The sequence below is a fragment of the Serinus canaria genome, chromosome 2 (genome assembly GCF_022539315.1).
Source record: "Serinus canaria isolate serCan28SL12 chromosome 2, serCan2020, whole genome shotgun sequence".
In the NCBI taxonomy this organism is placed as follows: Eukaryota; Metazoa; Chordata; class Aves; order Passeriformes; family Fringillidae; genus Serinus; species Serinus canaria.
The window spans coordinates 39,134,879-39,159,019 of NC_066315.1; the positions used below are offsets into that span (position 1 = coordinate 39,134,879).

Below are 24,141 nucleotides of genomic sequence, written 5' to 3' on the forward strand. Positions count from 1 at the left end.
ATTCTGCATGCAAAAACCCCTCGTGTTATAAAAATTCAGAACTTATTTAACACTCTATTCAAACTCAAGCAAAAAAGCAAAAGCCCAAAAGTATTCAACTCTACAAATGAATGTAATTATGCAGGTATGCAAGGATCAGAAGTCCACAGAACTGCAGATTCCCAGGCCAAGCATTTTGGGCTGTGCTTAACCCAGAAAACCAATTCTGAATATCTTTATCTCTATCTAAATGGACATTTTAGAGTTCAAGTGATACTTAGAACTCATTCCAAAGAAGAAAAAATCTTCATCACCAAAGACAGGAGAGATATCTAAGGACACAAATATACTCCACAGTCTTCACATTTTGTGTTCCTTGATAAAAAAGCAAAATAAATTTTAGATGTTTTCAACTTCTGAATTTTTACTACTTAAAATACAAATAAATGCAACAGGAAAGTCCTCCCCCGCCTTTCTTTTTTTTTTTTTTTTTTTTTTTTGTTTTAAACTGGGCAAGCACTTAACCACAGTGCTGTTTAACTGACAATCTCTGCTGTATATTTTGGAACTGTCTCAAGAATGCCTTTTGTATTTTGTCCTCTATGAAAGATCTTCATATTGTTAAAGCTTCAATAACACTTCTCAAAACAGCATCAGCTGTTGTTTCATGAGAAAACCCCTAAAGAGAATTAACCAAGTGCCACAAAGGGCTTATGTCTTCTGCTTCACAGTAAGACTGCTTTTTGCTTGTTTGTTTACAGGTTACCCAATGGTCAAGATCTGCTTTGCAATTTTAATGTTGCCAATTTTTTTTAATTATTATTTTTATTATTTTTTTTAGACACAGAGTATGACTTTCCCAACGCTCTTGTGATATTCAAGACTTTACAAATTCTTACCAATCTTGTGGACTTTTTAACCCTCCAGATTGATGACAAATACACACATATGGGAAAGTCAGCAAGACAACCATGCTTAACTAGTTTGGAAAGCTACAATCTATTGAACAGTTCATACTCTTTCAAAGACAGGCAGTCAAACTTTATACAGTGACCTCTGATGGTTCCAGCTTCCTACATGCTCTTTAACACAGCATAGTGACAACTGGATAGAAAAACCCCAATTCTCAGGTGACAGCAATTGCCACAAGTTACCACATCACGACTATCGTGCATGCTGTCACAACCAGGTCTTATCATGGCAACTGCTTTCCCCAGGATGATTGAAATATCTGCAGAGTTTCCCTTTTGAAGGTGTTTTTGCCACGAATTTATCTAAGTACTGTGTGAGAGCTGCAGTCATTCTTTCCTTTGGTGATCTCCACAGCCAGAACCCAAGCAGACGCTGATAGGCAACAGTTTGGCAACAAGGCTTTTACAGTCTACCTTAAACCCATGAACTCACATATATCCTGCTTTGGTATCTTCTTCACATTTTGCCCTTTTTTTTCCCCATGCTGTGTTCTCACCCATTGACATTTCTGTGTGTAACAAGGCATGTATGACATCCATATTAAGTTAGAGATTTTTATTGCTTTTTTGTAATGAAAACCAGGTCATGTCATCTTTCTTTGCATTTTGAGCCACCGTGCTGAATTTGGTTACCTATGCTGCAAACAGCTGTACTAAATACATCTAAATCTTAGTACACACTTGATCTAGAGAGTTTGGCAGTACCAGAGAAAAGCTATTCCTATCTAAAGACACAATAACATATAAAGCTACAACAAAGAAGGCAGGTTTCATCATCAGTTTTAATCTTGGCATAGCTGGAATATACATCCTTGCTTTGACTCCTTACTTTAGGTGAAGGCTTTACTCTTACTTAAGTAGATTAATTTCACACCACAGAAAGTGGAAAAACATGAAAATGTTAACATTAATGTCTCTCTCCACTTACACAAACTTAATTTTGTATTGGTCACTGTCACAGTCTCCTCCACTGCAAAATATCACCATACAACAACACTAACAAACCATTTTTCTTTAGTCTGCCCATTCCTTTTTATCCCTATTAGCTGGCAAGAAAAGGGCTCATTTTCTACATTGGCAGAGTATAAATGAGCCTAGAAGAGAATATGTTGGTGAACAAGAAGTTTCCTCCCCTTTGGCTTTGTCTTTTCTGCCTTAAACTCATAAAACTACTCCATATAATGAATACTCCTGATACATACTCCTCAACAGGCAAATGCAGCCCTGGGACATAACAATTTAGAAAAGTACATGCCATGTGTCCTACATTTCCTTAAATAAAGTGTAGGATAAGCACATTTAGTGGGACAAGACAGTAAATTTTGAGTGTAATTAAGCTGTAAAAACCTTGGGAGGTTAATTAAGTAATGAAATCCACAGAATACAGTTCAAAACAAAACTACTTCTTCTGAGGGAGATATGCTATATCTACAAAAAAAAAGTGTATAGGTGCCTTATGATAATTATTAGGGAATTCTATATAAAACATGCTGTAGTGTACCATATTGGATCATAATGGCTTCTTCTTGCCCTAGAAAAATTGACAAGGAATACAATTTTACCTAAACATTTTGCAATCTTCTCAAAGAAAACTCTGGCTGAGAATACCTCCCACCATGCAAACAAAACTGGAGGGAGTTTCAAAATAAACTACTCTCTTGCTGTGTTTAACAAATGGTTGGACTTTCCTGCCAAGATGAAAACACATAAAAGTAACAGCTCCCTTTTACCACAGAAAACTTCTATAGACTGTCGCATACCATTAGTGACATGAACTAAATCTCTCTATCACATCCTTCCCAAAGCTGATAATTTCCTGAAAACTCCCCCAGAACTAGTCTCACCACTGAGGCTAATCCATCTGTTCATTTTAAATTCCTATTTTTTTTTTTTTAATACCCTGATTCTGACACTTCACTCTGGACTCTGAAACTATCACATTACATAGTTTAGTGATGATGATCCAGTTATGGAATAGCTTCAGAATGGGCAGATTTCCCTGTCAGAGAAGCCCAAAACTATTAATTGCTGCCCAAAGGGCAAAATTCCTTCTTTCTTCCCCCCTCCATTCCTTACAATGGAATCAAATCCACCTCCCAACAATCTGGTTCAGGGAGCAAAAAGAGCTTCTCCCCATTCTTCCTCAACCAGAAGCAACCAGTTGTCCACTAGCTCACTTTTCTGAACAAGCTTGCTAGAGAATCAGACAAGTTAGTGGTGCAAGAAAAAAAGCAGAAACATACAGCTAGGAGGATATGGTTAAAAAAAAACCCCACACTTTTCAACAGGTACTGCTAGATTGCTTAGCTGCACGATGGAATGACACCCTTGGAATTACAGAGCTTCATCTTCCTAGTAAATACCTAAATGCCATAAAAGTAGCATCATTTTTATTTTAGGAGTATTACTACACAACATAGAGGCACAGAAGATTTAAATAAAAATTTAGGGATTTTCTTTCTTCATTCTTTTTGAAGAATAACACCTTTGTGCAAATAACACCTTTGTGCTCATTGTAATTACTTCTGACTAGAAAATGATATATATTGTTTTAAATATGAATTCATTTTCAGTCATATTAAGTTAGTACAACAAATGTCATGCTTCACTTGGCACAGGCTTCTACACAACCTGCAAAACATTCAGATCCTGATCTTTACTATGCTCTTTAAAAGCAGGTGTCTAACATCTGCCCTTGCATGATGACAATTAAATTGAATGTTATTGCTAGTTTTCTGTTTTCTGTTTTTTCTGTTGGTCTGAAATTTTTTCGTTGTCTATCCACTGACAAGTTCTATTCCAATACCTCAACATTTTACTGCTCACACAGTATCAAAAAAGTACACAATGGATGATCTGGTAACAAATTAATCTTTAAGAATCTCTTATTTCCAGCTAAAATTCAGAGACAAACAAGGGAAAAAAAACTCTAACACAAAAAAGAATTTATTAATATTATACTTTAAGACACCTTATGACTGTGTTCTTACAGATTCTGGTAACAGTGGTCTTTGAAACCACTGGCTGAAGCTGTTTGATGACAGAATCCCCAAATCTGTCTGGTCCACTGTTTCACCAGCAAGCTCACATACAAGCCCTCCACTAGCCAAGAAATCAAAAAGTTTGAGGTTCTGATATCTGAACTTCAGGTTATCAGTATCTGGCTGCACCTCTTTATAACTCTGTGTTTCCCACATCCTTGACCTTTTCCTAAGGCTTTACCGCATGACTAGTTTGAGCCCTGTGAAAGTATTCCAGAATCCCAGCACATTTCCACTACCCAAGTGTGCAAGGATTATTTGCCATATCCTGATAGATTTTTGTTTCTGAAAAACAAAATCTTTGAAACCCATACAGGCTGTATGTCAAACATCACATCAGCACTGTGATATTTTCTTTCAGATGCTCTGGGTCCCATGGCCAGCTTGAACCCATACCATACTACTAGGTATTTTTTCCCTGCTGACCTTCATTATTAATTATCTTCATTATTAACAAACCAACTTTAGAAAAAACTTTGGGCATGACTAAGGAAACATTCAAGACATTCATGCTGCAAGACAGAAGAGAACAAATCCAACAGGTAGTTTTTGAGCTCATGTTAACTGGCATACATGAAGATTTCATTCTGCAGAGCACCCCAAACCCTGGTTAGGTTTCTGGTTAGGTTCAGGACTACCACTCACACTACATTAGTAATAGAGGAGAGCCCAAATATCATTCAGAGGTTACTTATCCAACTGCACTCTTCAGTGGGAAGCAATCCTCTGCTGAACAAGAGAAGCAAATTTTTAGACTCTCACAAATGTAACAGCCATCAGAATATTAGAATTTGTTTATAATAACACAGCTTTATGTTACTTGCCTGTCTACTTTGCACTGAAATACTAAACCACCTTGACTGTGATACATGGGTTTTTCACACTTTTAATACTCAAGGTGCCCTAAAAAGGAGTGCAATATGATCAGTAGAAACTATTAGAAGTCTCCTCCCTGGAACCTTCCACAGAAAAGCAGTAGCAACATATTTACTTAAAACAAAGCACCACATAAATGAAAATTAATGAGCTTTATTCCTTTTAAAAATCTGTTCCAAACATTGAAGAAACTCTACACATTCATACCCCATATTACATTTGGTCAACACTAAAAACTACTTTTTTATCATTAGAAGCACCTATGGTAACACAGCCACATTTTCTGGTCTCCTCTAGTTTAAAAATTTATTTTTTTTTTCTGCGACATTAAAATAAATATGAATCCAATGTTCCTTAAAAAAAAGCTGCTTGAGTTTAATTGCTCAGCTCCTACTATGCAACATCTACTCCTCCTCTGGAGACTTTACAAGCCTTGAAACGTTTTATAAGCCTCATAAACATACTACAAATTCTAGTCTCACTCCTGTAGTAAATTCCATGAGAAAAGAACAGAGGGTTGGTTTTCCAGACATTGACAGCAATTTAGAAGGAGGAAAACAGATGCATCAATGAGTCAATAAACCCTTAATGCTGTTCCAAAACTCCCCTCTCTTCCTCAGCCACTCATCCTCCCACAACAACATTCCTACAGAAGTCATTAGGAAAAGTCTTTCAGGATTGTTCATTAAAAGTGCTGACAATCTTGAAGATCATCAAAACTCTACCCTTTAATTTGCTATTTAAGAATTGTGTCTTGGCAGGCAGAAGAATCAAGATCTCCTTAAAGGTACCATATAAAAGACTCATTAAATAACTTCAAATATATTTTGAGATTAATTTTTAAGTTGTTTTGCATTTTCATCACCTTTCTGTTACCTGACATGCATGTTTATCACTCAGCTGGCAAAGAAGAAAGTCTACATGGCATATTCTGAAGGACTTAACTAATATCAGGAAGAGCAGGTTAACATGATACAACTGTAGGTTATTCTCCCAAGCATCTGGACAATCTGCCTCTGTCTCCACCATCAAACCAGTAAGGAACTTCTTCCTCTGCTCCCAGCCAATTTCTCACATGCTTGTACAGTCTCCCATTTGAGAGTTTGAGAAAAACCCTTTTCTGGATCTACTTAATACCAAAAAAAGAATAACTGCCTCACTTCTTGCAACTGCTCTCCCCCAAGCAGCTTGCCTTCCTTTTACTCCAAGATTGTGACATGACACCTCCAAGTTTTCATGATGATGCTGTAACACAACAGTGGTGGATAAGTTAGGATCACTGAACAGAGTATGACAAAAAACACTACCTCAGCCAACAAAAAGCTCGGTGCTGACGCATGGAATAACAGCCTGGATGACTTCAGGCAGCAGAACTCTCTATATCAGCTGGACTGAGACAAAGTTATTTTTCCCCAGACACCTTGCCATTCTTGTACCTTCATATCATGGCACACAACTGGAGAATAAAACACAGGGCTGAAATGCTCACACACTACTACACTATTGTCCCTAAAAACTCCAAATAGCCCAGAGCTACCGTGGATTACACAGCTGGAAATATCCAGTGAAGCTCATGCTGTCCATTTCTCTTAAGTAAAGATGCCCTGCTTAGGGGGATGACCCAGAATTCTAACTGTTCTTGTGGAAATACTACATATCAAGTTATCTGGTTGCAAGAGCTTTTTTTTATTATTATTATTGTTTTCCTCTACTTTATCTCAGCTTCTTTTGATTTATAGGAAAATAACTTCTCACTGTTATCTTATAGCTCCTGTATTTTGTCATGACAAGAAAATATTATTTCTTGCTCTCTCCTTAAAGATTCCTTCAGAGATTGAGAAAGATGGTGTGAGCTCTTGGCACCTCACTAAGGTAGACATTTGCCCAGTTTTTAATACATGTGCTCTTCTCATAAGTTTCCAATGTCTGAAGAAGGAACAGGAAACCCAAGACTAACTAGGCCCACTCATTCACTTAGAAAGAGCAAAAAAAAAATTAAGACGTGGTATCCATGAGAGGAGGACTGTTTATATCTCAACTGCAATTCTACTTCACAAATCAGGAAAAAAAAAAGGGTAGATTAAGCATTTAAATCCTTTTTAACATACTTCCTTTCTTTTTCCCCCTTTAAGGTAGCTTTTTAAATTATGTCCAAAGGAAAATATAGATGTGATGTTTAGGTCTGAATCTTTCAAACATGTTCTAGGTCAAGTAGATTTTACACTAACTTGGCTAACACTGTTTTTGCTTACTTGCTGAAAAAACCACTAAATTTGCTATATGTGCATAGTGTAACAAATACACAGATTTATCACTTTCACAAAATAAAAAAAATAGAAGTAGTAGCTTACTTTCAGTGGTAAACTGTATTTCTATGCAAATTGGAATTGCATTGAGACACAGACAGGATATTAAAATAGCTTTATTCAATGAAACTAGATGAGCTGATATCATAGAATAAGTTAACAACTCACTTCAAAACACAACTTTAAAAGATTTAGCTCATAAGAGTAAAAGCATTTGCAATCACGGTGAAATTTAAAAAATAGAAGATCTGATGCTCACTTGTCAAGGAGGGGAGGAATATTTTTCTGCTCTTCACAACAAATTTTTGAGTACTCATAACTGAAATACCTGAAGAATACAGCTAGGAAACACTTTTGAATAAAAATTACTAAGAGCTGGTTTATCACTTCACTTATGAAAAACAGTTTTCTTCTATATTTGCAACGCAAATAAAAATTTGGTGGTTGATCTTGACACTTTGTTTTTATCACTAGAACTTAAAACATAGTTCAGATTTTAGTATTTATTTTCAAAGTTATGTAATAACATTTTATATGCCTTGATTTAGAATTTCACAAAGCACCTATTTAATGCAGAACAATATTTTCACTGTTGGTGGCTTGCAAGAAATTTACTGTTTCAAATGAGGAGAATTAAGTCTTCTGTAACAGTTTTCACTCTTAAGCTTTCTATATATAATCTATACATATACATATATATACATATATATATAAACTAACTCCCAGGGATGGAATTGCTCCCATCTATCAGCTATGAATCACATGTGCTGCTTTTCATTAATTGAAACATAAACATGCATTTGCAGACTATCTTTGAACATAGACACACAAGACAGTTTAGATGCAAGGTAAAAACCTACTTCTGGAAAAATCAAGTCAATGCAAATGAAATACTAAATTTAATCAGTAATTTTTTCAGACATAAGGTGTCTATCTTAGACTAGCTGTATGTCTTTTATTTGGAAAGGTTACTTTATCTGTCCAAATAAAGTAATTCCTTACTTACTAGCACAATATAGCCACAGGCATATTAGAAATTAAATGCACACACACACTCAAATCTCACAGGTCAAATATTAACAGAGGGCACGTGCTCGAATGTACATCTTTCCTCCTGAACATCTAAAGCAATTGCCCACAAACCTTCTAAAATCGATTCCTCCCCAAACCCTGGGATATACATCCCTTCCTAGACTTGGTTACAATTGAGCTCCCCACCCCTATGCATCCATCACTCTTTCACCTAGGCCAGAAGAAGGTTTCCTCCCAGCTCAGAATACAGAGGGTGCAGATGCACATCCTGAGCTGTGGGACTGGCTCAGCTGTGGGCAAAGACGTGGCCCCAGTCGTGTCCCAGTACCAAGCCTCCACCTGATATCACCTCTACCACTTCTCTGGTCCTGCATTATTCAGCACTTTGACAAGGAGAAGACTGGACAACAAAAGTATTTAATGAATAGTGTGTGGAGGGTAAAGGATAAGAAGCAACCACTTTTTTTTTTTTGTCAGGCAAACCAAAATGCCTCAGGAATCCCTCTTCAGAACTATTGTGTCTGACTCACCCAAGTGAGCCACAAACATTTCCCTCTGGTGCTGTAAAGAGATGTCATGACCCAGGGAAGTCATGACATCTCTTTACAGCACTGCTTCCTTAAGGGCAGCAGAATCAGAAATACTACAGGAGGGAATGCTGCTCCCCCTCAACTGTGGGATATAACTATATAGCTCAAAGCCTACAAAACACATTCTGTTTAGCAAAAGTAAATATTAATATCAATACACTGGGGCAAGTATTTCAGGTCTGACCTTCCTTGCATTGTATAACTGTGACAAAAAGAGAGGGAAGGAGACTAAGGACACACAGGACAAGAAACCTCTCAGTTCTCTGGTCATCATAATAGCAAAAGACAGACACTCATATAAAGGAAGAGAAGAGCACTGAAACAAGGCTTGGCAACTACACAAGCCTTTCCCCCCACACCCCGCCTGCTCCTCAGACACCACAGCGTAGCAGAGGAAAGATAAGACAAGCTAACAGCACATGTAACAAGTGTTACATATGTGACAACTGCGTCCTAGCCCAGCTGCAGCCAGCAGAGAAACAGAAGGCCTGATCCAGATAAAGAAACTGAAAGAACAGAAAGCTAATTCTGAGCTCTAACCTGGATCTAGAGAGGCAACTAAAGAGGTCTAAAGGACTCAGGAGCAGGAACTTCAGCCATCTACTCCTCCTTTGAAATGAACAGCATTGTAATGATCAGCAATAAAAAGGATAAAGGACCATTTACCCTTGGTCCACCTCTAGGACAGTATGCATATTTCCAAAACCAGAAGACTTCATTAGGATTTGTTCATATTGCTGAACATATCTGCCAACTGTTTGTACTTGAGGCAGGCAGAACCCTGATAGCTTAGAGAAACACACCCGTGACAGAGCAGTGACGCAATGCAACTCCTGGGTACACTGTCTCAGCCCAGCACTCTCCCTCCAAGGACTATATGGACAGAAGAAGGGAACTCTTGCTCCCATCCAAAAGCCCCTGCTTCCAAGTCAGAGGAACGGTCTAAGCTCGGTGTAGCAGTGATGGGCAGATCCTCAGGGCAGCAGAGATGCACTTCAGATTTCAGATGCAAAAAACCCACGCATAAAGCTAAAAACCACCCAGTGCAGAAGCCATAACCAGTGAGTTATGGCACATCACTAGAAGTTATTGGACATTATTCAAGAGGAGCACTTGTTTTAACCCCCTCAGAACGTATTAAAAGCCAAATCAAACTAAAAGTCATTCCTTTATTAAGTTAAATGTATTTGATTTCAAACAAAACAATAAAAGACATGATCCCTTTAATAGGATTAGGGTGGGCTTTATTTGTTGGTGCTTTTTAAAAAAATATATCTTGAGCCTACTATCTCATCAATTACATTCACTCTTCATATTTAAAAAAAATGACAATACTAAGTTAAAATTACCTTATTTTTAAGGTAAACTCTGAATTTTCTGAAAGATGCTTATATCTGAATTTAGAGTATTAAAAAGGCTGCTTCTTTTCACTTACCAATATGCTACTGTATTTATTCAAGGAAGTATAACCCAAAAATAGGCAATATTTCACCTACTAACAATATTCGTTACTTCCATTCCACTCCATCTAAAGAGTAGATACTAATGATATTTTTTAAAAGAGAAGTCACATGAACACTCAGCATACATTTACTTTAAGCTAGCATTTCCTAGAGTCAAAACCTGTCCCTTTCAACAGGGACAGGAAAGTGGAAGTAGTGTTCAAAGTCCTAAATTTTTATCAGCACTCTCAGCTTCCATAGCTCTTACGGTCGAGGAAAAAGTCTTGAAAACACTGACAGAATTAAGTAATTAAATGCTGCTTGTTTGAAACATTCAGTTTTGTGGGCATTACCACTGTATCAGAACCAATGCACTTCAAAGTGTTCTCACAATGACTTCACCTTCACTATAAAAGGCATATTTAGAAAAACAAATTAAGTACTATTACTGCGCCATTACAATTCATTTTTAGCAGTTCCTAAACACACACAGAGGCTGAAGAATTATTTCTTTTGTTCACAGTAATTTTTTCTAGCTTTAGAAAACACCATTACGTTTCACAAATAAAAACTCTCCTAGCTATAAATCCACACTTTGTTAACTCTTAAGGGTTAAGTTATTAAGAGTTAGTTTTATCTTAATACAACTTAGCACTTTTGTGAGTGACTCTTGGAGATCACCCATCAAAAGTAATTTATATCACTCTGAGAAAACTCCACCTTCTACCAACTATCAGAGTGCAGAGCTGCAAGTTGATTTCAGAAAATCATCAACCAGACCAAGGGGAAAAAAAAAGCTATTAGAAAACCACGAAAGTACATTTTATAAATCAGAGGTTATCTTGGTTTGTCTCCAGTTAAATAACACTAGATTATTTTCCCAATACACATGTTCAGTTTTTGCACTCTCATGTGTTCCCATCATTGGTAATTGTGCCTAACTAGTTATATTTCTCTAAGTCCTGTTACAGCTGAATACACAGATAACTTGCTGTTTGTTTCCATAAGCATTCAATTCTTCTTTCTTTTAAAAGTAAAATTAGGTATCACCTGATGCTTGTATGATGTCTCATTATGAAATTCACTCTAGGGGAAATTCTCTATTATAGGAAGTATCTTTCCTTTTTCACAACTGCATGTAATTCTTTCCTACCTACAAGCATGCTCTTTGAATCACACCCAAAACTGAAGTTGCACATGCAACTCTTTACTAAAATGAGAGCAACTAGGTTACGTACACAGGATCTCCTAGTTTGAAACACAAATTAACATCCCACCAAGTTTTAAATGATTCCTCATCTTTAGGGCCAGATTTTCTTCTGTTACCCTTCAATTGTTTAACTCGTGGTCTTATTAAGAAACCACAAGCTACAGAGAATACATTACTCAGACAGAGAAGCATCCTGGTGGTTTCAACACACTGGCAAGAATTCTAAAAAAATCAAGGTGGTTTCAAAACGACCTACAACTGAACTGCAAGTGGTTGCATGTCCAGCAGATATATAGCAAGCAGATTAAAGCCAGACAGCTGAAACTATTCTGTCCCTACCACTGTCACTCTCACCCTCCTCAAGGACAGCATATGATCATCTACAAATGAACCACCACCTAAACCAAGGTTTTTTTCTGCCTGGCACACAGGCCATGGCCCCATTCAATTCAGTGCTACAACAATATTGTTCTTTTGCATGCCAGTGCTCTACAGCTGACATGGAACAGGTCCGGTTTTAGGAGCTGGCTCAGAAATCCTACCTCCACCATTTAAAATGCACATGAGAGAAAGAAAGAATGTCCCACTGTTTTCTGAAAAAATAAATGAACACGGCTTCAACTAAAATCCAATTATTTCCCTACAACTACTCTTGAGTTGACAAAAACACTTTTAACTTTTACTGCTTTTAGAGAATGAAAAGTTTGATCATTTCCAGTTGTAGGAAACTGTTGACTCACCATAATTTCAACCCCATTACATTTAAGAACATGTTTCAATAAAAATGCCTATTCGGTAATTTTCACACTTCATTCTGCAGTTTTCTGTATGAGCTGTAAAACTTTCAATTACTTGGTCAAACCTAGATGGTAAAATCTTAATTCTGAAGAGCCATCCAAAGATCACAGTTGATAAAGACAGCAAAGTATTGTGAAAAGAAAGGAGAATAGCTTCTCAACTTAGACATGTTTCCATGGCTAAACTGTGATTTCAAGTGGCACACCCAGAAACTTGCACTTTTTTTTTTTTAATATACCTTTCCATGCTACCAGTTTCTTAAAATTAAAGAGAATTACCAACATAAAATGCAGTAATTAGATCCATGGAAATAGTCCACCATCAGAACACACAGGATTTGTTCACTCCAATAATACTTCATTTTCAACAGCTCCAAGATGTAGAGGGACACAAGAACAAGTTTGCTGTTATTCTCTGTAACAAGACTCATTAAAAGTTCCCACTTCAGTAAAGCACATGTGTCTCATTAAAGATACCTGGCCATCAAGATCTAGTGTCTTCTGCTTAAACATTAAAGAAGTTACCCCTCTATGCTGAGCAAGAGAAAGGCAGGGGAGTTACCGATTGGCTGAACCAGACCCCTTCAGGTCACCTTTGCTCCTCCTTCCTCTCAGGTCTCACCAAAACCTGAGAGCATCCGCTCTTACTACTGACGAGGAGAGCACCTCAGCACTGGGAGCCAGCACTCCTAAGGGACTATAAGGAGGCTCAAAAGAATTCACCAATTCTAGAGTCAGCCATCACCAACACCCTCTCTAATCTTAATACTTCCGACCAATCCAGGAGAGGCAGTCAAACACCCCCTTCTTGGGTCTGTTACAGAGTTACAACTTCTGGAGGATGATGAAGTTGAATGCCAAGATGGAACAGCAAGCACACAGCTCCTGCTTCCTGTCTCAGAAACTTGGGAACTTCAGGTATTGTCTTCACACACAGTTGGAAAAGAAAACGGGATCAACACAAAGACCCTCAGCTAGCCTGCAAAGGATTTGCTCTAGAAATAAGAGGCAATACCCCCAACTCTGGCGGGACGACAGACAGACAAACCATATCTCGCTTTGGAGGACAGCAACTTCAAGACAGCCCTGATGACCCAGCCGCCACCCCGGGGAGCTTCCCACTTGTTTGCTCAGAGAGTGACCTCTTCCATACGGCTCCCAGCACCCCGAAAAGCCCCATACAGGGATAAAATCTCCCCTCCTGTAGCATCAATTCCAAGCCCTGACTTCCTCCTCCTATCCCGGAGCCCTCCACAGAGCGGCGGCTCTACAGCGCTTCGCTTTCCACGCCAGCCCCCAGCTTCTTCCCTCAGCTTCTTCCCTCCTTTCAAAGCCAACCCGCGCTCTTTCCACACACGCAAGGGACGCAAACATAAATAATAGTAATAATAACAAAACACGAGTAGCAAAACCCACGAACAACAAGATGCAGCCCCACAACTTACCACCCAAGTCAGTCCTCCGCTGCCGCCGCCGCCACCGCCGCCTCCTCCTCCTCCTCCTCCAGACTTTGCCATTTTCTGTCCGTCTCTCCTCAGCCGAGGCGAGGGCGCTCGGAGGCGGCCGGGAGGGCCGGCACCGACACCGCGCCTGGGGCCGCTCCGCGCCCGCCCTCTGCGCCTCTCCCGCCCTCACCGGAGCCCCGGCACCGAGGAAGGGCGGCCGAGGGGCCCGCACAAAGCGCCCCTTCCGCCGGCGGGGAGGCAGCTAGAGGGAGGGAGGGAGGGCCCGGCCGGGCCTGCGGCTCTCGCTAGTTTAAAGGGGCGACGGGCCGGTCCCTTCGCCTGGCGGCGGCAGCGGCGGCAACAACAGCCACCGCTATCGCCGCCGTAGCGCTACTGCCTCCCGCCCTCCTCCTCACCCTCGGGCCTTCCCCCCCCCCGGCAGCCACAAAGGCCCGGAAAACAGATTAATAATAAAAAAAATCTCCCCCTCCCTCCCTCCTCCCTCGTCCCCTCCCTCCCTCGTTCACTCCCTCCCTTCCCGCCCCTCGCGCGCGCTCCTGCGCAGACCCCGCGCCCCCGGCACACACGCACACCCGGAGCTGGCCCGGCCCCCTCCTTCTTCCCCTCCTCTTTCCACCCTGCGTCCCGGCGCCCGGTGCCGCTCCCCCGCCGTCGCCTCCTCCCCCTCCTCTCCCCACACAACCCCCGAAGCGCCGCCGCCGCCGGGACACCGCGCGTAGACAATAAATAACCGCGCCGGCCCCGCTGGGCGTCCGCGCTGCGGCCGCTTCTCCCCGCGAAGCCAGCCCGGGCCTCTTCTCCCCCCGCGCCTTATGCCCGCCAATCACAGGCCGGCCCGCCAATCGCGCGCTGGAGGCGGGAAGGCTGCGCGAGGCGCCGGCCAATCCGAGAAGCCAGAAGGAGAGGCCGTGTGTGACGTCACCGAGTGTGGCAACAGGGCGCGAACGGCCCGCACGGGGGCGCTGCGGCGTGCGCGGGGGGCGGTGCGAGGGGAGGCGGAGCGTTTGGATCGGGATAGGGATAGGGATGGGGACAGCGGCAAAGCGGAGCTCAGCTACCGAGTCAGCGACGGACTCTCTCAGCCCATCTTCCCGCTTTTCGACGGCGGGCAAGGAGACGCCTTCTTTCCCGTGACCGCACAGGGGAATTGGTGTGGGGACTGGCAGAGCACGGCTGTCCCGTTTCCCTGGTGTTCCGAGTGGATGATGCTGCGATGCGGGGCGGAGAAGAGGTGATGCGGTAGCTGGGCCGGCTTTTCGGGGCACGGCGGGCAGCTGCCCCCTTTACGCCAGCCCCGAAACTGTTCCCTGCAATTGACGCCCCTGTGACCTGCGGCGGTAGTAGCAGGGTGGAAGTCCCAGAGCTCCAGGGAGGAGAGTGTTTACAATCCACTGCCCTCTTCTGGGCTCTGGGGATCGGCCCGAGGAGCTCTTTAACTCGGACAGCTCACAGACCTTTATCCTACATTTGAGCATCACTGTGTCAAGTCCTCACACAGGGTCACACAGCACAGCACCCCATTCTGGGCACAGCACACATCCCTGTGTAGTACAACCCTGTTCGCGGTTTTGAAAAAAATGCTGTGGCCAAAAAGCATCTGCTTCCTAGGTCTAACCAGTGTATGTACAAAGCCCAAAATTCATGTCATTTTAGGTATCAGCACAAAAAATATGTACAGGTTTACATACTTTGCACCAAATGTATACATATACTTACCTATATAACTTTAAATATTATAACCAGATTTTGTGACAGTGCTTCAGCACACACAGCTTCTCAATGAGCAATTTTCATTCTGCTCTGTGAAATGCAAAAAATACCTACCTAGTCCAGCCTGTTCCACTCCTTGAATTATTAAGAATGTAAAGTCTCAAAAGGAGGGATCAGTAGGAGCACTGCATCTGAACTAGCAGACAAATCAGAGAACCATTTCAAAGAAAGAGCAATAATTTAAAGGTTTTTCCTTTTGCAAAATGCTTTTCCTAAGGAGTAAAGGGATTGGAAATGGAGCAGCTACTTTTGAGGAGTCAGTAGTAATGTTCAATTATGCCTCAAGGGAAGGATCATAAGAATTTCTAGTAAATATTGCTTATTTAGCATAATTTTACTCTGCCAGTTTCTAAGGAAGCTATTAAACTAATATTTTAGTGCTGCATAGGGATTATGGAAAATAATGGCATCTGCCTAGAAGGGACAGTAAGTTATCTGTTCCAGCCTAGTTTCCAGCAGCTGCATGTACCTCTGAGCTATAGGCTGTGTTTTCTTCTACTTTTAGCAAGATAAAGAGTGTTTCTTGCAGAACCACTGGCAGGGTTATGCCTAGTGCTTCAGAATTTTAAGCTTGCTGATTTAGAACCGTGTTGATTTTATTTTTTTTTTACCAAAATCTCAAATTTATATGAAGGACCCATTAAAATGAATCACGTACAGCAAACTGCTGCAATGAATATTGTGTGGATCAGTGAAAACAGAAGGAGTGCATCTGTTCAAAGCCTTTTATATCGGTGGAGGACCATCATTGTATTCAGCAGAAAAAGAGCAAGTCCCAAACATTCGTGTACCATGTTTTCATTAGCTCCAGTTGTTTAGTAAATACATTGTCCTTAGTGTGGGAATTGTGCCTTTTGCAATGTGAGCCAAGGAGAAGATAGCAATCTCACTTGAAGGCAGCCAATTCCATATACATTAGAGAGAGACAGAGGGAGTTTCTTCTTGGCAGCTACTGGTCTTTGAACGTGCATGGGCAGACATGTTCTGTCTGTGTCACACTGGAGCAGATTTATGAGGAAATGCTGATGTTCCCTCAAGCATTTTCTTTAGTCTTTGAAATTACTTCGTCCAGGTTGGATTTTATTTAATTCTCATCCTATGCTACACTAGCTGCACAGCGTGTTACTGGCCTATTGTTGATGTTGGTTTTATCCCTAATACTTACATGTGTATGCTGAGTGGTTGCATTGCTAGTCATGTAGGATTGTGGGACAAAGTTCTCAAGAGACTAAAAGCAGCTGCTTCTGTGGGCTGCAGAGGTGAAGCAGTGAAATGAGGTTGCTCATCACATTTTAAGAGATCCCTGTGAAAACAAACATAGAAGTAGATTTGAGCATGAATCAAATTCAAGTACCATAACATTTTGATAGGAGTGGAATTACTTTACTGGATGCAACCTGCCCAAATCATGCACTACCAGTTCCTGTAAAATACTTCACACTTACTGTGTGACATTTTAAATTAATAATCCCCTTGAGATAGTACACACAAAGTCCTATTTCAATTCATTGGAGATTTACTTGTCCTCATAGCTGTAGACCATAACATAAATAGAAGTACCCTAGAGGCTCTCAAAACAATGATCTGCTTAAACCAGTTTCACTACTGCTTTTAGTAAGCAAAATATTTATTGTAATACTACTTTGTGTTCAATCATTTTAGCAGTAAGACAGCTGTATGTATGATCTTTAGGCATTTCTGTACTTGGTATGTACAAACTTCCCATCTATTCTAAGTTATTTGCTGCTTCTAGTTTACTTACTATCTAATAAAACCTTTTCTTTCTATGTGGCTTTTCTGGACTCAGATTTAAAGGGCCTAAAATATTACTATTTGTGAAACTATGTACATTTATCTAATCTGTGAACATACTCAGATACAAGCACTTACTTAAACAACCAACCACAGTTCTCCTTTTTCTGCAAACTACACAGGAAAAAGCATAATTTTGTGCTAAAATATTTATGAAACTAAGTTGATGCCCATTACATTATACATTCCACATTGTATGTAGTTGTAATGAGGTATAAACAAACATTGCATATTTTAATATTAAATATCTATACTCACAATAAAATAATTTCCATATTCTACTGCATTTTAAAATTTCATTGTAATTCATTAACATAATTTTGAAATAATTGACCAAGTATTGAGTAGGGTTGTGACAGTACAATATGAGAGTGACCAACACACTCGTACTGTGTTGATTGCGAATGATCTTCAGGCCACGGATCCAAAGTATTTAAGAGAAGTCTACCCATGGCTGGATCACCCTATGATATAAATTTAGCCAGGTCAGGTGTTCTTACACAACTGTATCTCAAACACCTTTGTTGAATTAGCAAGAGGCCACACTAGTGGTTTTCTGTGGGTGTGCACTGTCAATGAACTGCCCGACACTCTCAGCTCAACTGTGCCCAGGACTGACATACCTGATGTATCCATGGCACTTTTGTTAGTAGCTGTTCCTGGGGCCAGACTGTTCCACAGCCAGTCTCTTGAAAAACACCAGGTCATTTCCATCTTAATCCTCCAGAAACAATGTCCCACTTGTGACAGTTTGACAGAGGGTTTGGACGTCTTGAACCCTGTTTACCCTCCAATTCTTCCTCTGGTGACTCACCTGTTAAGTGCTGAGCTGTTGGCAGAGGTGTGGAAAACTCAAGTGGAGCATGTTGTGAATGCTACTGCCAGGTTGTTGCTGGGAAAGAGGTCCCTCAGAATCCCTAGGGTTAGCTACAGGTCCCCCTGGGCTGCATCCTGGACTGCCCATCCCATGGCTGTACTGATTTCCTCCTGGATGGCACCACCTCCCTGCTGCAGGAGAAGCAGGCTGGGTTAGAGACCATCGTCCTGACATGCTTGGCCTCTCGCCTGATTTGCAGTCTCTCACACAGAACAGGGAAGTTGAGTCACTTGTAAACTTTAAATATTTATCTGTGACTAGAAGGGCTTTAGTATCCAAGTCCACCCAGTCTCCTCACTGTCAGCTCAATCTTAAATTGTGACACACTTTCACTGAGCAGCATGAACAAAGTTGTTGCTTTGGCAGAGGCTGATCATAGAAATTAAATATATTTGTATCAAAATTCCTTATATAGGACAAAGCTCCCATGTGCAGTGACCACACACAGCAAGAGAAGTTGCATGCAGAGGTGAAGCAGCAGAAGCTGAGCTGGCCATACTGGGAGGAATTCTCAACATCAGTAGAATTACTATCCATGCTATTAACACTGAGTCTTTTAGAAGAGCTGGTGGCAGTTGGAAAAGATGCAAATGCCTGGAGGGACAAAAACAATGGAAAAAACCACAGAATGGAGAAGGTGATGTATTTTGAGATCTGCGCTGAACATACATGAGATAGCAGTGGCCAACTCAGCAGTTATACTGAGCTGAGAGGAGATTGCTGAGATTTGGAGGTTGGGAATTACCAACTGCATTATGGCATTGTTAATCAGTGTGGAGAATGTAAACAGCCAGCAACGTTTGGGCATGCCATGCCATTCAGAAAGGTGCTCCCTTGAGCTCAGGGTGATGAATACTGCAAAGCATGCTAGGCTTTCCTTGAGAAGCTTTTCTGATATTAGCCACATATTCCTTTTTTACTGTCCCTCTATCCCAGCCCCTCTGTAAAGGAGCTCTCTGTTTCCAAAGTGGAATTTTCTTTTGACTAAAACATGCAAGTTTTTTCCTAGCACTTCACTCAAACAAGACTGTTTGGGCAAGAATATGTGAGTGGCAGTTCATTTTTACCCAGCAAGACTCTTCTGGCTCATTGAAGGTATCTATCACCAGTGTATTTCTCCAGTCTCCCAGACAGAAATCCATTATAGATTTTGAGTGAGTATCAACACTGCTTCCTAATAGCAGAAGGTCATGTCTAGTCATTCCTGGAATGACAGGAAGGTGGAGTTTTTTCTATACAAGGCACGTGTGGATATGTTGAATCTGTGGGGAAAAGTGATGAGTGATGTAGACAGCAGAGAAGCCCACTATTCTAGGAAATGTCTAAATAAATGGTACTTTGCTCTCTTGAGCTAAAATTCTACCACCTCTGACACATAATGTTTTGACTTATTATGAGGAGGAAATAGAAAGGGCAAGCTTTTCTGTACAGCTTCATAGTATCACCAGTTTTAAGTAGAATCAATGATGACTAGGTCAGGGTGTTGCATTCCCTCTCTCAGAAGGGAGTTGTGTGGTTCTTGTGGTAACCCAAGAAGAGAAAAGTCTCAAGCAATACCCAAGACAGGCAGATGGCTCAACCTCCACCAAGGCAGAGCATGTAATTGAAGTGTGGCCAGTGTACCCACGTGGTTTATGCTAAGGTCAAAGGCAAAAAGAGAAGGAGGCCACAAGTTTTAGAATACTTCAACAAATGAATGTCTGAGGCAAAGAGCATCAAAAGAGTTGGGTGAATGACCTGTGAACATCCTTCTGAAAGAGGACTAGGGTAGGGACAAATGATACACCAGAGCACAGAAAGTGGGGAAGACAAGAAGTAGTAACTAACAAAAAGAAAAGTCAGGGATTACTATGAAGGTCCAGTCAGGCACAGAATAGCAGAATCACAGACAGAGAGTTGGCACGTACATATCCAACAAATTATTGAAGAAACCCTTAGAGTAAATTTGTACTGGCAGCTTGAGTTTAGACTGATGTAATGCTTTGAATTATTAGACCATAGTGGTTTTGATTTGGTACTGGATGGCCTAAAATTTGAATTATTCTTTTATAGCCCACAGCACAGGGAATGTGCTCACCGTGTTCTTCTGAGAATTAAAAGGCAGTTTAGAAAAGGAAGTTTATGCAATAATACTTTTGTGAGTATTATTTCTAGATGACTTAAGTTGTTATTCTTTCCAGTAACCTGTTCACTACTAATTCTCTTTGCTTAAATGCATTGTTTCAGATTACCTGTGTCATCAGAATATTCTAAAGCTTTTGAGAATTAATTTTTCAGAAGTCCTTGAGAAAGTAATTATAGAAATAAGATGCATGCTTCAACTAAAAAAATAAAGGGTATAGCAAAACTGGTAAAATGTGGCCAAGACTCAGCCGCCCACTTAACAATAAACATCTGAATTTACAACTCCCTAACAATTACTTGTTATAGATTAGCTATTCCATAATTCCTAAAGTGGCCTCATTTATAACAAGGCTCAGCAGCAGCAGTTCCTATTTATTTCAGTAGGAGTTGAGTAATTCAACAGCTTGAGTGATTGGGCAAGCAGTATTTTAAAATGGCCACTGCTAGCTGCTTCATGCACTTTTTTATTTTCCTTAAGTGTTATTATTATTAATATTAAGCAAAGGTGATCAGAAATTAATAAAAAAACTTTTTTTATCCCTTTAAATTCTTTAACACATTGGTATTTCTGGGTCTTGAATGTTTCTCTCCCAGTACCATGCAGCTCTCCTCCATTATTTTTTTCAACAGTGCTATTTCTGCTTAGCATTTTAGTCTTGCTGTATTTACTAGGAGAATGGGTAAATAAAGCACCAAATGCAACACATTAAATATGATTTTATGTTTAGATTATGGTGTCCTGTTCTATTTTTACCCAATTAACACTGCTTAATTCTCTTTCCACTACATACCTTACATTGCTCCAATCAGCTCTGCAGATACTTTCTGCTCCTTAGTGCACTCCTGTTTTTCTTAGAGAAATGTAAAAACACATTACCTCAGTTTTCAGATGAAGTAAAATCATCCAGATCAGTGGTTCTTATATGCCTCTTGCTCACTATAGTTGTAGTCACTGCTGGTAGTGGTAGCAGAAGTTGCAGTAGCAACAGCTTTCAGTACAGGCCAGGACAATGTGTGTGACTGCTTAGGCATCATTTAGCCAGCACTTTGCTGTGCCATATTTTTATTAGAATTTGGGAATCTCAGTCTAGGTCTTCAGTTCAGCATGGTTTCCAAAAGCATCTTTCCATTTCTAAGCACTTCAGAAAGCTGCATCCTGTTCACAGCATTTCTTTCTTTGATTTAGGATTCCTGGCTGTCACCTGTGAAGAAGGAAAGCAGTCTTTTGAATGACTTTGAATATATGTGCTTTAGTAATTTGTGAATTCACTTTAATGCTAGAAAAAAGTTCTTTATCTGCAGGATGTGTTAAAAGTAACTTGCTTTGATATACATGTACCTGTGGGGGTTTTTAACCTAAACAATATGGATGCTGTAGTCCTCATTATTTTATATATTTCTTTTTGCAATCTACTGTGGATCTAACTTGCAGAACAGTAACGAAAAATGTTTTTCATCAATGCAGTTTTTTTACAATATTCCTTCATTTCTTGCAAACAATGAAGCAAAGAAAAGGTACTGTATGTTTTTATCTTGCTGACAGACCTAAGTGTCAAAAAAGGCAGCATATCTATTTTTGCAACAGATCTGTTAACTGTTATACTATAATCACATTCCTCATTTTTAAAAAATAATTTTGCAAGGAACAACTTAGTGATACCCTGTGTTCCCAGATAACAGTTAGAGAGAATACATTTCCTGTGCCTCATAGTAAGCTCATGTCAAAGTTTTACCATCATGCTATAGAACCATAATAACAACTCACCTTTCTTTTCATTTCGTTGGTTTTTACTGAGCTTTGTTATTCCACATATGCTCTTCTGCTGGAAACTTTTATTGCAGAAAGCCTTTGAAGAGCGGGAAGCTCTGAAGCTCTTGAAATTTATCTGAAAGTAATATGGTTCCTTTTACCTTGGTTTTTACTGCTGCTCACATTCTTCTATTTCCAGGTTAAAAGTACAATGAATTCATCAGGTTTTCATGAAAAGGCAATACACATTACCCAGAAATTTCAACATAGTATCAGTTTCCGTCCCATTCAACATTTTCCTTTTTCTAACATGTTTTAAATTAGAACATAGAGTTTATGTATCAACATATTTTCTAGCAGGTTTTGAAACTATTTGACACTAATCATGTCAGAATTCCATTTACTTCGGAATACTTTACTTTCAGTACTAATGTTAGTTCTTTGGGAAAATACAGATATATTATTACAGATTCTTTTATATTCTGTACCCTTTGAGACATGTTGGACATGCTACTGAAACATGACATTTTTTGCTGAGTTCATTTCTCTTGTGACTCATGATAAGAAGCATGGAAGCTCCTTTTTTTACTTTATATCTTACAGTTAGTTTATTGAAAAGCCATTTGTTAGTTCTCATGCATGAGAATTCCACTGGTTTGCTAACCCGTCTTTTTTTAAATTGCTCATTTTCTATAATTTCTCCCAAAAATATCTTGGACTCAGTTCTCTGGGACATGAGTAATGATGATGAAAGAGCACACTGGCATAAAGGCTGAAAATACAATGAAATTACTTGAAGTCATAGACTAGCTAAAGTTTAAGAAATCAATTGCATACATATGGTTCTTTGTGACATTTAATTCTCAAATCATAAAGCCTTCCTCAGCTCTCTAGTCAAACAATCCATTCTCCCAAATAATTAAAGGTATTAATTTTGAATTGCTGTGTAGAATTGAAGAGGATTCAGAGCAAACAATGCTTTCTTTCCTGATAATTGTGGCTGAAGTACAGCAAAGCCTGAGCCACACCAGCTCTTTGCTTACAGTAAAGACAGAGCACGGTCTCAGGCCATAGAGACAGGCACATTAACCAACCCATGGGAACATAGCACAAGCTGCAGCACTCACACATAATCCATGGCACATGTTTCAGCTCTGAGCTGCTTCACCAAACCAGCATGACTGCTTTTAGCCACAAAGCCAAACATCTCCTTAGCCAGGCACAGCACACAGCACTCCCAAGCTGCCCGGTACAAGACATTCTCCCAACAGAGCGTACATGCGGAACACAGCACTCCCTCCTGCTCCATGCTTCAATCTGCCCTGCTCATTTATGATCACTCCTCTGTGTTTCACAAACAGGAAGATTGCAGTGCCTGTCATCCCACCTTTGACCTATGCTACTCCCATGCTGTACGTGGTGGGACATCCCACGAACCCTAAGGCTGATGCTCCCTCCAGGGTTGTTAAACTATGCCATGGGCATGGTGGCTTAACAGGTTCTGTAACAGACTAGCACGGACATGCAAATAAAATAGTTGAAACTACTTTTTCAGTTCCTGCCAAATGAATTAGCATGTTAATGGGGTGAATGCCGTGCTTTGCATTTCCATTCCTACAGGTCTTTGCATATTTATATAACGCAATAGTTAATCTTTCAAAAAAGACATTAAATAAAAATATTGTTCTCAATTCCGCATTTGTTTGGGTTAATCTCTAGAGTTAAATTGAATATATAACAGCACTCATAGCCTTACAACAGATACCTGCAGCACAGCCTGCAAACTTAATGTATAGTCATTCATTCAGCTCTTTGAATTTCCATGGCAATTCCTTCATGCAGTAAAATCTGCCTATTTAATTTGGTCAGGGTCCTCATTGCCCTTTTGAATTATATGCACAGACTATATACCAAAACACTAAGTTGTAGTGTTGGTCCTAAAACCCTTCCCTTAAAATGGCTGCTGGTTCGCTTTCCCCTGCTTTGTGGGCCCTACACCACCTCTCTCAGGCTCCTGGAGGACAATGGATCTCAAAATGAGAAGGCCTGTGTACCAGGCCTGCAGTAGGCTACCCTTGGTGGCCAGTAGACTTGCTGG

At 40.3% G+C, this 24,141-nt stretch overlaps 1 protein-coding gene and 1 long non-coding RNA gene across 5 annotated transcripts in view; both read right to left on the reverse strand.

Annotated features, from left to right (window-relative positions):
• Positions 1–14,083, reverse strand: part of TOP2B (DNA topoisomerase II beta) — a 61,194-nt gene extending 47,111 nt beyond the window's left edge. For all 4 annotated transcript variants that reach the window (XM_018909601.3, XM_009086126.4, XM_018909600.3 and 1 more), the window contains exon 1: positions 13,690–14,083. In XM_018909601.3, coding sequence (XP_018765146.1) covers positions 13,690–13,761 — 72 coding nt within the window. In that variant the 5' untranslated portion in view covers positions 13,762–14,083. The remainder of the gene's footprint in view (positions 1–13,689) is intronic.
• A 2,030-nt stretch (positions 14,084–16,113) lies between these two features.
• Positions 16,114–23,665, reverse strand: LOC127059224 (uncharacterized). Its single transcript, XR_007776844.1, has 4 exons — positions 23,431–23,665; positions 22,059–22,179; positions 18,107–21,495; positions 16,114–16,783 (listed from the first exon to the last, which is right to left on the reverse strand). It is a non-coding gene; the product is annotated as an uncharacterized LOC127059224 (long non-coding RNA).
• Between the last annotated feature and the right edge of the window lie 476 nt (positions 23,666–24,141).